The sequence below is a fragment of the Octopus sinensis genome, linkage group LG1, assembly GCF_006345805.1.
Source record: "Octopus sinensis linkage group LG1, ASM634580v1, whole genome shotgun sequence".
NCBI lineage: Eukaryota > Metazoa > Mollusca > Cephalopoda > Octopoda > Octopodidae > Octopus > Octopus sinensis.
Genome location: NC_042997.1, coordinates 59,716,348 through 59,730,024, shown reverse-complemented (window position 1 = coordinate 59,730,024; position 13,677 = coordinate 59,716,348). Strand labels below are relative to the sequence as shown.

The following is a 13,677-nucleotide window of genomic DNA, read 5'->3' as shown; positions in this document are numbered from 1 at the left end:
ATTGAATTATCCATTCACTTGTTACTCTTTGTAATAAATTGTGCTAATTATTGGCCCTTTAGCAGCATGTAAGCAATGATAGCATTATATAAGTTTTAAAAATAATCCTAATATATATATATTATTTTCAGGGCAATGATAATAATAAAACTGTACATGATGAAATGGCAGACTACTTCCAATTATTTCAAGATGATAACCAATTTAATTATGCAGTTTCTGAAACTTCTATGCATAGAGAATTTTCTGATGCAAGTTATATAGTTCCTGTCAAGACTCAAGAACAACATACTGACTTTAATCAATCTGCTACACAAACAGCTGAAATACAAAACAAGAGTGAAGAGGAAATCCTGAAGAGATCTTCAGTTGATAACCTGATCACTGCATTTTCATATGGGTAATTTGAACATTTTTTTTTATTTATGTGTGGGGCTAGTTGTCAGTGGTGAAGCTAGTGTGCTGCCTGTGAGTCTTTGATTGCTCCCACTCTGCAGCCTATACAGGCTTATACAGTAGACCCCAAAAATGCCATCCCCATAAGTGTTGCCTGGGGTGAACTGCCCCCTTGCTTACCATCCAATGCAGCTACTCTTCTGCTGGCTATAGGAAATACAGAGTTCATTTGGTTGAAACTTTCAAAATCTATAGATTAAAAACCAATGAAAGGGTGTAGTAAGCAAAGTTACCTCCACATGAATTGGTATAAACATAACAGGAAGATGCAAACTAAGTTGTATTCCTTTCTCCTGTTTTTTCCTTACCTTGCAAATTACTCGGTGACCTACTGATGCTGCTGGCATGAAAAAAAGCACATAGTGCACACTGTAAAGTTGTTGGCATGAGGAAGGGCATCCATCCATAGAAACCATACTAAGGTTGAGAATGGAGCTCAACACAAACTTGGGGTTCACTACATCCTGTCATAGGAATTAAAAAATTTTTGTTATTAATGTCCTTTTCTTTTTCTTTTTTTAGTCAAGATGCTAATGCTAAGAGAGTTCCAACTGTTAGTGATTATTTTAGCCTCAATGTTTCACCTATAAGTCCAGAACATAACACCTCAAAAGTAAGGTTTTGAATATGTTTTAACCTTTATTAAATTTAGATCATTTATGTTTAATATTTATCCCCGCTTGAACATGGATGTTCTTATTAGAACAATCTTTACAGCATTAGTTACCATGAGAGAAACTCTCATATTGGCTTTTTAGTGCCAAAATGCACTCTTGATATAAACAAGTGTGTACCAAAATGTTAGTATGAGAGATTCTCTCATGGTAACTACCACAGTAAAGATTGTTCTAATAAGAACATCCATGTTTAAGTGGGGATAAATATTACCTCTTATTAATACTGCTTCTGTTGCAAATATATATTTGTTTAACTCTAATCTGATGCATTGATTTACATATCATGGGAACTGAAATGAAATGTTTGAACATTGTTATTCAGCCAGTCCCTAGTTAGACCTTATCAAGCAGACTTGTGATCAAGGTCTGCTTGGTTTATAGGCTTACCCATCCTTTTACATATTAGGGAGTACATTATCCAATTGTCATTCCTAGCAGATCAAGTAACCATGTAAAAGCTGCACCATATGAAGCATATTATCTAATGTATCCTTCCTTTATTTAAGATGCTAGTGTGAATTGAGAATTGGCTATTACTTCTAGCAGACTAAGTAACCATGTAGAGTCTGATTCACTGTCTTGCATATGAAGCCAAATAGTATTTGGCATAAAGGCTGAACATTTGAATTATATAATCTGTATTGAGACAAACTGCAGCTGTAAATATTGTAAATTGAATTAACCAAAATTCAAACCCATGGCTGGATTTTTTGTTTATCCTTTTGCTAATTAGTAGGAAGGATGTTTGATATTTAGAGTGTCTCTCAAGATTGAGGAGAGTGATGCAATTGTTCAACTTGAATTTCTGTACGTTAATATCCATTGAGAAGACGTGAACAGAAAAAGTATTTCAGATGACTGGCTGCATTTTCAGGAAGCAAAGTCAGATAAAGTACTTAGGGTATGATTTGAGGATAGGATACTACAAAAGAGGGTTGACCATTGGAAAGGCAAGTGCATGGAAGGGATTGGGTGGAAATGATATACACAGCTTACTTTTTCCGAAGTAATGGTCTCTTATTTTTTATTGGTTGGAAGATAGTGTGTACTAAAAAGTTTAACATTTGTCACTTTGTAGAGATTCAAAAATTGATCAGAATAGAAATATGTTCTGATTTTGAAGTGAAGCATAGTTTTGATGATGCAGTTTTGGCAGTGTTGTTTCTCTTAAATAGTAGCTTGTTGATAGCTGTAGGAGAAGCAAACAAGAAAGACATTCTATATGGTCATTGCTTTAGGGAGAAAGAACTGAGAATAATGGTTAGTGCTTCTATAATTAACAATGAAATAGGTTTTTAAAAACATTTGTCAGTCTTTTTTTTTTGTTTTGAAATGGAACTGTTTTTGATTAAGAAATATTCTGTTCGTTCTGAAAGTCTTATTTTCACAGCTATACACTATTTTTATTAAATTCCCGTGTAAAAAAAAATTAGATATTTTGCTCCTTTTTCAAAATGTCACAGTAATGTTATCTTCAAGATTAATTTTTTTTTTTCCAGAATGTTCATAAAAATTGCATTTCTTCAAAATGGATTGTTACAGAACTTAACAGTATTTGCCCTGAATTACAAATAGATTATGTAAGGTCTTCTTTATTTGTTCCATACAAATTACTGACTGTAAGATTTAAACAGAAGCTAATATTTTGTACATTTAACAGTTAATTTGATATCAATGCATTTAGCCCATGTGTTCATGTCCATACACTAACATACCATACCATGTCATAACAAAACCAAATCTTTTAACTGATAACCAAGCCTTTCAGTTCATAACTGGCTTCAAACACTAGTTTATTGTTAAACCATATCTCTTTCTGTCTTTTCTCACAATATTACAATGGTTTCTGGTCTTTAATTCAATACAATGCTCACTGGCACATACTTGTATCTTCTAGAACATTAAGCAAGTGAGATTTTCCCTATACCTCCAGTAGAGAAAAATACATAGCCTGGCCAGTGTACTTTTTTTTTTTGTATAATTAATATTGAGTCTGTCATGTGAATGTTTCAGGCCGAAGAAGTTTCCCAAATATAAAGCAATCTCTTAGACCATTACTTTATTAAGGGGTTTCATGCTACACTACATTTTTAAAGCTGACATAGTATTAAGCATGAATTTATGAATAATCATTACTTATTGCTAATTAAGCCAAGACAATCTTTTTTTATTCAAACAGGATCCTAATGAAAAGTCTGCTATGTTAAAACTGATGAAGGCATTTGATGATCTCAAAAACCTTATGTTTTCTCTCAAGAATGATGTAAGTTATTTTTTGGTGCTTCAATATGTCATGTTTCAAACAAACTTACAGCAAAACTGTATGTTAGTGGTATCAGACGTGGCATGCAAACCATCATATAACTTGTTTGACATGTACATTGCATTTTTATTCATTTCTTCCATTTTATGAATTCAGTGTGCGCATGTGCATTGCATGTTCATACGTCTCTTTTTGGTTCTTACTCAAAACTGTTTAGATCACACATCTCATGAACACACAATCATGAGGACCGCTTTGCGCTGTGGTGGTTGTGAAAAGGAAATGTGATAATATAATTTATATTTTTCTCATTTCTTTATCAACACTATTCATATTTATTTTCCCCATTATTGCATGGATTTCTAGAACAGCACTTTATCACTTGTGACAGTCCTTTGTCATCACCTTCATGAAGTTCTTGAGATTAACCTTCACTACTTCTTCCCATGTTTTTCCTTGGTCATAATTTGCTTTCACATGGGTCATATGGCACTTAACCAAACCACCATCCTCTATAGAAACCAGTAATCTCTCTTTGCTTAGAACAAAGAATTCCTTTTTTGTTAGTTCCCTGAAAAAAGAAAACAAAAAAGAGGAAAGATTCCTCTTTTTGTTAGTTCACTGTGCTTTCATATCAAGTGCAGCAAGCTAATCTTATTCTTTGCAGTTCTCACTGATCTTCTGTATTGAATGACCAGTATTTCACTGTCATTCATTACCACATTTTATGCACTGACAAGAAGGGCATCTAATCATAGAAAATTTCAACGAATTCTGCCTTACTTATGCAAGCATGGAGTTATTATGAAAAGCTGCTATGGCATGTAGGATAGGTCAAACAATTGATAGTCTGTTTTGGAGATCACCTCGTTTTTTCTTTAACCCAGAAGGGCAAATAGTTTTCCTGTCTAGTGGTTATGGTGAAAGGGGTTGTATAATGGACAAAGCTGAAAGGATGAAAGATTTCATCAAATTTTTCAAGTTCCACTTAGAAAAGGAACTGAAAGTGAAGAGAAAGATGCTATCATCTGATAAATTTGTTAAAAGGTGGATGATTGGTAAAAATAGGAGTGAATGGATCTACTTGCAGCATAAACCTGTATGTTGGAAAATGACAGCTGGGAGACAGACAATTGAGACTGCTCCAGGTGGTCAAAGTGATCTTGCATCCATGGTGTTTTTTATTTACTCTAGTTTGAGATCCTACCAGAGGACTATTTGTCTGCTCTGTATACTTTTTATCTAATTTGTTGTTTTTCTTGTTGAATTCTTGTGTAAACTTTTACACTTTATGTAACCTATCTTTGTAATGTCTCCTTCATCTGATGCCCCTGTGGCAAATAAACATTTTTACAGGGGAAAAATACAGCAGAGCTTTTTGAGGAAAATAAAACAGAAATGAAGATCATTTGGAAGTATATGAAAGAATTACAAGCTAAATATAGCAGACTTCATTCCCAGTCCATTAAAGATAATTTAAAACTTGCTGAGGTCAGTTTTAACAAGATTTAAATTTATCTATTAATGTATGTATATAAACAAAACCATTTTTTCACTTGGTTAAGATACAAATGAATATTTTCCACTCAGTGTTTATTAAAGTTTACAAATTTCATTTGCTAAAGACTTTAATTTGGTCTACTCTTCAACATAGTCATCCTTTCTCTACAAATGTCACAAAATTTAATAAGTTTCTGTGCTATGAAGATGACTTTTAATGTTCAGGACTTACAAAGAAAATGTTTTTCTTAGCCCAAGTAACTCCTTTGTAGTAAGACAGCTATCACTGTCCCTCTATCATACTCCAACTGCTCGCCTGGCACATAGCCACTTCTCTCAGGTCCACTCCTTCTCTCAGTTGAGAGGTCTTTGTCTTGCAAGCTACTTGGCAACCCTGCGGGTGCTGGTGCCACATATAAAAAAAAGCATCCATTCTGGTGCCATGTACGAGGCACCCAATATATTCTTTAAAGTAGTTGGTGTTAGGAAGAGCATCCAGTCAAAGAAACCATGCCAAAACAAAGTTAGAGCTTGTTTGCTGCTTTCTGGCTTGCCAGCTCCTGTCAAACCAGCCAACCCATGTCAGCATGGATAAATGATGAGAATGATAGAATGGCCACGCTTGAAAGTTGTAGATTTAATTTTTCATGTAACACAACACACACATTTGTTAAATATTCAATTTTTTAAAAATTCTCATTTTAACATAACAAATTTACCAATTTTGCTCTGACACTAATATTTGTCTATTTTCTCTCTGTTCATTATTTGCCTCGTATTTTAGAAATGACTGTTGCTTTTTACTTATCATAAACCTTCTATTCTCACTAACCTGGAATCATTATTTTACTGACTATCTATTGGTTAAATTACTCTTATAGAAATTTAGTTTTCTAAATTTATTCAGCTAATATTTCCCAACAAATACTATTGTTGTTGTTTTTTTTATAATTTCAGTGTTAAAGTCGAAATAGAAACTGTATATTTATGACCAAGTCATTTACTGAAAATTCATTTCCTTAATTTATCTGGTGGTTCTCTGTCCAGTCTAAGTCGAGTATTTTTCATCTCTATTTATATAATTGGGTTGATTCACTGAACTAGATAACCCTTCCTTGTATTACTTCATTCCTAGCAATAACATTTGTTAATTGCCTTCCTTTAATTGTAGTTGTTTCATATGAAATTTTTTTCATCTACAATAACCTTGGACTGACCAGTACCTTGTGAGTGACTTGTAGAGGGGATGTATATAAATATGTGTATGTCTGTGTTTGTCGCCTCTTCCACTGCTTGACAGCCGGTATTAGTTTGTTCTCAGAACTTAAATAGGGTAAAGATCCCCTTCAGTCATGAATGACCATGAGATTGCACCTAGAAAGTTCTTCTCTCAGGCACAAGTCCAGGCAAGGTTGTTTATGGAAGATCAGCAGTTGCCCATGCATACCAGCCTCCCCTCTCCATGCCACTGATGTTATCCAAGGGAAAGTAAAGGCTGATACAACTTGGCACCAGTGACATCGCATCTCATTTCTACTGCTGAGTGAACTGAAACAATGTGAAATAAAATGTCTTGCTTAAGAATGCAATATACAGCCCAGTCTGGGAATTGAACTCACAACCTTATGATTGTGAGCCTGATACTCTAACCACTGAACTATGCTCCTTCACTCTTATAACTTAGCAGTTTGGCCCAAAAGACTGTTAGAATAAGTATCAATTTAAAAAAAAAAAGTACTAGGGTCAATGTATTCAACTAAAACCCTTCAAGGTATTACCCTAGCATGGCTGCAGTCCATTGACAAAAACGACTGAAAAAAGACATCTCACATTTGTAATATTTCAACTGACCAATGAATGGTATAGTTGGGGCAAAAATATTACAAAATTCTACTTACATCATAAATATATAGAAATATAATTCTAGATTTTTTTTTAAAAGAAGCTTGAATGTTATAAGGTATGAAAGACTTTGTCCCCAGTTATTATCATAGACTCTAGTTAAAATATAAATTTGCTAAAATATTTATTGCTGATTTGATTTGTTCTTAAAAATATTAATCTTACATGACTCTCTCCAGCTAAGTGACCATAATTCCCAAACGGAACAGATGAAAGCAATTCTCATAAAACGAATAAATCATTTACAGGACAGTAAGTACTAAAAGTATTATTATTTTTATTATTATTGTAGCAAGCTGGCAGAATTATTAGTATGCCAGGCAAAATGCTTAGTGGTATTTTGCCTAAATTTATATTCTGAGTTCAAATTCTGCCCAGGGCAACTTTGCCTTTCATCTTTTGGGGATTGATGAATTAAGTACCAGTTGCATACTAGGGTCGATGTAATCAACTAACCCTCCATCCCACCCAACAAAACAAAATTTCAGATCTTGTGTCTATAGTTGAAAGTTTTATTATTATTATTCAAATGGGGAACATTGGCCAAAATGCTTAGCAGTATTTCTTCCAGTATTACATTCTGAGTTCAAATTCCACTCAGGTCCACTTTGTCTTTCATCCTTTCAGAGTTGAAATAAGTACCAGCTGAGCACTAGGGTCAGTGTAATCAACTAGCCGATCCCCACAAATTTCAGATCTTGTGCCTATAGTTGAAAGAATTATTATTGTTAAGGTGGCAAACTGGTAAAATTGTTATCAGGTCATTAAGAACGAAATGTCCAATTTTGAACTGGAAGTTTATTTTACTTTATCTCAACAAAAAGCAATGTAGTATACCAAAGCATGCACCTAAATTATCAACACAATTTTGCCATTTTATCAGTAGCTTATTTATGCTGGCAGCAAAGAATTTGAAATCATGGAAGGTTGTTTTTGCATCCTCTTCAGATTTGAAGTTTTTCCCTTGCAAAATGTTGTCTAATACCTGGAAAACATGATAGTCAGTTGGTGCAAGGTCTGGTGAATATGGTGGATGACTGAGTACTTCCAAATTCAGTTCCTGTAACTTGAGTAGTGTTCTTTGTGCAACATGTGGTTGAGCATTGTCTTGCAAGAGAATTGGCATGTTTCTATTGACTGATCTTGGTTGTTAAATTGCAAGTTCACTTATTTCATCCAGTTGGTTTATGTATACATCTGCTGTAATTGACTTACCAGGTCTCATGAAGCTATAGTGGATGACACCAGCACTGGACCACCAAACAGACACCATTAGCTTTTTTTTTTTTTTTTTTTTTGGTAAATTTTCTTCTTTGGATTGGGTTTTGGCACTTCGTCTTTATCCAACTACCATACAGAATGCTTACTATTGTTGAAAAGAATCCATTTTTCATCACACGTAACAATATGATGCAAAAATGGTTTGCTTTTATGCTGTGACAGCAAAGAACAGCAAGTTTCAAGACATGTTAGTTGATGCGTGTTCAGCTTGTGTGGTACTCACTTGTCCAGCTTCTTTCTGTTGCTGATTTGTTTCAGATAGTCCAACACAGTTGGAATCGAAACATCAAACCTTACTACCAATTCTGACATAGTTTGAGATGTATCTGCTTCCACTACAGTTTCCAGCTCATCATTATCCACCTTGGTCTCTGGTCTACCACAGGGCTGACTTTCAAGAGTAACGTTACCAGACCAGAACTTCTCAAACCATTGTGCTCATTCGCTACATTTTCACCAAACACCTCATTGATGTTTTGAGCTGTCTGAGATACATTGGTTCCTTGATGGAACTCGTATTCATAAACAACAAGAATTTTTGATCTATCCATGGGTTCACAAAAATTGATTTACAAGAAAAAACTCACAATATAATCAGACACCATGGATTGCATTTCAAAAACTGATGTAACTCTTCAATGTTGTAAAACAAAGAATTGTTGGGATAAAACATTGGAGTTAATGACTGTCAAACTTGGTGCATAAGAAAATCGGACATTTCATTCTTAATGACCTGATAGCATACTGGACAAAATGCTTAGTGGCATTTCAACTATCTTTACATTCTGAGCTCAAATTTTCCAGAGATCTAGTTTACCTTTCGTCCTTTTGGATTGAATAAAATATTTACTAGTCAAGTACTGGAGTGGGGGTCGATGTAATCAACTTTCCTATCACTTCAAAAACTGCTGGCCCTGTACCAGAATTTGAAACCATTGTTATTATTAAGGTGGGGACCTGTTTACATTCCAAGTTCAAATTCTGCTGAGGTCAACTTTGCCTTTCATCCTTTCTAGGTTGATAAACTACAATACCAGTTGAACACTAGGGTAGATGTAATCGATTAGTCCCCTGTCCACAAAAATTTCAAGTCTTTTGCCTACATTAGAATGGATTATTATTATTTTGGGTGATGAAAAGGTGGCAAGCTGACAGAATCGTTAACAAGTAGGAGAAAATGCTTAGGTGGTATTTCTTCAAAATCTTTACATTTTAAGTTCAAATCCTGCCACGGTCAGTTTTGCCTTTCATCCTTTTCAGGTTGATAAAAGTATCTTTCAAGTACTGAGGTCAATGTAAACTACTATTCCCTCTACTCCTAAAAAAAAAAAAAAAAAAAAAAGTGACAAACTTGGAAAATTATGAGAATGATTTACAGCAGTGGTTCCCAAACTGTTTTGGGATACTACCCCCTTGGCACTTCAGGCCACATTCCTAGCATCCCCTAGCCTCACTCACCACCACAGTATAGACCACTTTTTGCAGCAAATTCAAAACAACTGCATTTCACAAATAAAACTTAACCTAATTAACCCATTATTTTGTTGATAGTAAAACAAAGTTGATTTATGTCAAGAAAAACATAGAATAAAACAAAAGTTTCTGTGAAGATTTTGATGTGTTGTAATACCTCCTTAGCTAGGTTTCTCCCTCTCTCCATTTTCACCTTACATTCCTTTATCTCTTTCTTTCACCTCTCCTAGTTTCACGCTTTTGGCTACTGCATGATCCTTCCACTTTTCTTCAATGTTTCCTCATCTATCTACTTCCCCCAGGTGGGCAGTACCATCCACTTCGGGAACCACTGATTTACAGTACTTAGATATCTTTTTAATTTCTTAGTTTTTCAACCTTTTAAGGTTGTTAAAAATGAATTCATGACATTGTTTTCTATTCTTGTCTAAGTCACATGATATGACATCTAGGATATTTTCATCCTTATTGGATATAATTACAATTAAAAGGGAAAGAAATGTTATTGTTAGGAATGAGGTAATACTAGGAAGGGTTATAGAGCTCCATGGATCAACCCCAATATCTGACAATAGGGAAGTACTTGATTCCAACTGGAGAGAAGGTGCCAAACTAATTGAATTCACTGTTGTACCCACTTAGTAGGAACAAGTTCTTGCTGATTGTCAGGTAAATCTCAGGTATAGTTATTACTTAGTAAAAACTTTTCTTTTTAATGTTGAAGCTTTGTTTTTTTCTAGACTTAGTAAAATAAATTTCAGTAAAAATACTGTGATGGTAACTATTGTATTGGTATATTTCCAGGAATTAATCTGAAGAGAGAGATTCTATTCTTAGTTATAGGTACGTCTTTATTTTTTACTTCTAGTTTGTGTGAAACTAGAAGAGGTGAAAGAAAAAGAAATGTAAGGTGAAAATGGAGAGAGAGAGAAAGAAACTTAGCTAAAGAGTTATTGCAAATCTCATTTTCACAGAAACTTTTTTTGTTTTCAGTTTTTTCTTAACATAAATCAACATTGTTTTACTTTGGTGTTAACTTGTAATCACAATTAGATTATTTGGAATGGTCTGTATTATAAAACAAATAAATTTACAGCCAAATTGTTAAAGCTAAATTTCTTCAATTAGTTTGGCACCCTCTCTCCAGTTGGAATCAAGTACTTCCCTATTGTCAGATATTGGGGTTGATTCATGGAGCTCTATAACCCTTCCTAGTATTACCTCATTCCTAACAATAACATTTCTTTCCCTTTTAATTGTAGTTATATCCAATAAGGATGAAAATATCCTAGATGTCATATCATGTGACTTAGACAAGAATAGAAAACAATGTCATGAATTCTTTTATAGTGTGTCATAAAAATAGTTTTGATGTTAATCATATCACCATTTTAATGATGATATAGTTTTGATAATTATATCATTTTCATACTAACTTTCTGATGCTTGCATGGGTTGACAGGAGTTCATTGAGGCAGATTTTCCTAATGGCCAGATGCCATTTTCCAATACCAACCCATACCTATTTCCAAGCACAGTAATTATTTCCCCATGGCCAGACATACAGTATAATACTGAAAACAAATGACGGTCATTTACAAAACCATGTGACACACACACGCACACACGCGCACACGCGCACACACATATGTACGTACGTGTGTATGTATGTATATGTATGTATGTATATGTATGTATGTATATGTATGTATATGTATGTATGTATATGTATGTATGTATATGTATGTATGTATATGTATGTATGTGTATGTATATATATATATGTATGTATGTATATATATATATGTGTGTATGTATATATATGTATGTATGTATATATATATATGTGTGTATGTATATATATATGTATGTATATATATATGTATGTATGTATATATATATATGTATGTATGTATATATATATATGTATGTATATATATATATGTATGTATGTATATATATATATGTATGTATATATATGTATGTATGTATATATATATATGTATGTATATATATGTATGTATGTATATATATGTATGTATGTATATATATATATGTATGTATATATATGTATGTATGTATATATATATGTATGTATATATATATATGTATGTATATATATATGTATGTATATATATATATGTATGTATATATATATGTATGTATATATATATATGTATGTATATATATGTATGTAATATATATATGTATGTATATATATATATGTATGTATATATATATATGTATGTATATATATATATGTATGTATGTATATATATATGTATGTATGTATATATATATGTATGTATATGTATGTATGTATGTGTATGTATGTATGTATGTGTATGTATGTATATGTATGTATGTGTATGTATGTATATGTATATATATATATACATACATACATACATGTATGTATATATATATATATATATACATACATACATATATCATGATGAGCTTCTTTCAGTTTCAATTTACCAAGTTCACTTGCAAGGCCTGGGGACTATAGAAGACACTTTCCCAAAGTGACATATAGTGGGACTGAATTCAATAACTAGACCATATGGTTGAGAATTAAACTTCTTAATCACACAGCTACACCTACACCAATATATTATTTTATTCTAAATATTGGGAAAAAAGTGTTGATCCCTTAAGAGTTGCATAGTGGGCCCCTAAATTATAGAATATCACAATTTTTAAAGATGTCTGTGTGGTAAGTTGTTTCCTAACCACATGGTTCTGGGTTCAGTCCCAGTGTGTGCATGTATGTATGTATGTAGCTGTGTTTGTCTCCCCACATTACTTGACAACTGGTGTTGGTGTGTTTACATCTCCGTAACTTAGTGCCAATAAAATAAGTACCAGTTTAAAAAAAAAAAAGAACTGGGGTTGATTTGACTAAACCTTTCAAGGTGATCCTCCAGGATGGCTGCAGTCCAGTGACTGAGACAAGCAAAGGATAAAGGATAAGTTTGAACTATTTAATTGGTTTGCGTTTTTGCTCCATTAGTTTATGAAATGTTTAAATTATGAAAAAGACAGCTTTTAGTAATTCATCATCATCATTTAACATTTTTCCATGCAGACATGGTTTGACTGAAAACTGGGAAATTGCACCAAGTTCCAATCTGATTTGGCATGGCTTCTACAGCTGGATGCCCTTCATAATGCCAAATGCTTTCCTAATTGTCAGTTATATTTAAAAGCAATGAAATGGCAAAAATAGCAAAGCAATAGACAAGGATTAAGGGATTTAGTTTCATACATCTATATTCTGGGTTAAAATCCCAAGATTGGGATGTGTAACTCTAGAGTACCATCTATCCAGGGTTGATACATGAAGTGACCATCTACCACTAGAGTTGATTTAGTCAACTAAAGTTAATTTCTTATGGGTTTTCTTTTATGAATGTAAAAATATATAGCTTAACACTGACATCCTATTCACTAATATATTCTTTTCCTTACCAATATGAGACATGCAAATTACTAGGCTTTACTTATGTGGCATGAGAATACATATGTATATTTACATGTTTGTGCAGCTATATACATGTGTATATATTTACAATACTTATCTTTGTACTTGTATACATGTCTCTATACCTCTGGAATGGATTTTGTAGCTGAAAACTGAAAGAAGTCTATATATATATATGCACATGCACACACACACACACACACATACACCCGCTATATATCTATCCTATTTCCCTTGTGTCCTCATGTGCATTTCATTCATTGGCTGGAAGCAATCACTTTGCTAATAATGTCATTTGCCTGCAGTTTACTATGAAAGCATGGCTAGGCTTCTTGGTATGTCTTGACATGTTGCACAGTTTTTGTAAACAAAAAAGCTCATTTTTGTGTTTGTTGGAACTGGGAAATTACTACTTCACTTGGAAACAAGTGGGGGTTAGATTCAGGAAGGGCTACTAACCATAGTGAACTCCAAACTACTCCTGTCTGACTCTGCAAACATAGAAAAGTAGATGTTAAAATGATGAAATAATATATATATATTATATATATATTATATATATATATATATATATATATATATAGAAGGGCTTCTACAGGACTAGAACTGTTTCATTCAGAGAAATCTTCAGGAAGCTA

General features: G+C 33.2%; 1 protein-coding gene across 1 annotated transcript in view; it reads left to right on the top strand.

Annotated features, from left to right (window-relative positions):
• Positions 1 to 13,677, top strand: part of LOC115211003 — a 43,762-nt gene that overhangs the window by 18,228 nt on the left and 11,857 nt on the right. Inside the window, exons 4-9 of the mRNA XM_036501409.1 lie at positions 132 to 400; positions 979 to 1,069; positions 2,633 to 2,713; positions 3,313 to 3,396; positions 4,753 to 4,887; positions 6,978 to 7,050. Coding sequence (XP_036357302.1) covers positions 132 to 400; positions 979 to 1,069; positions 2,633 to 2,713; positions 3,313 to 3,396; positions 4,753 to 4,887; positions 6,978 to 7,050 — 733 coding nt within the window. The remainder of the gene's footprint in view (positions 1 to 131; positions 401 to 978; positions 1,070 to 2,632; positions 2,714 to 3,312; positions 3,397 to 4,752; positions 4,888 to 6,977; positions 7,051 to 13,677) is intronic.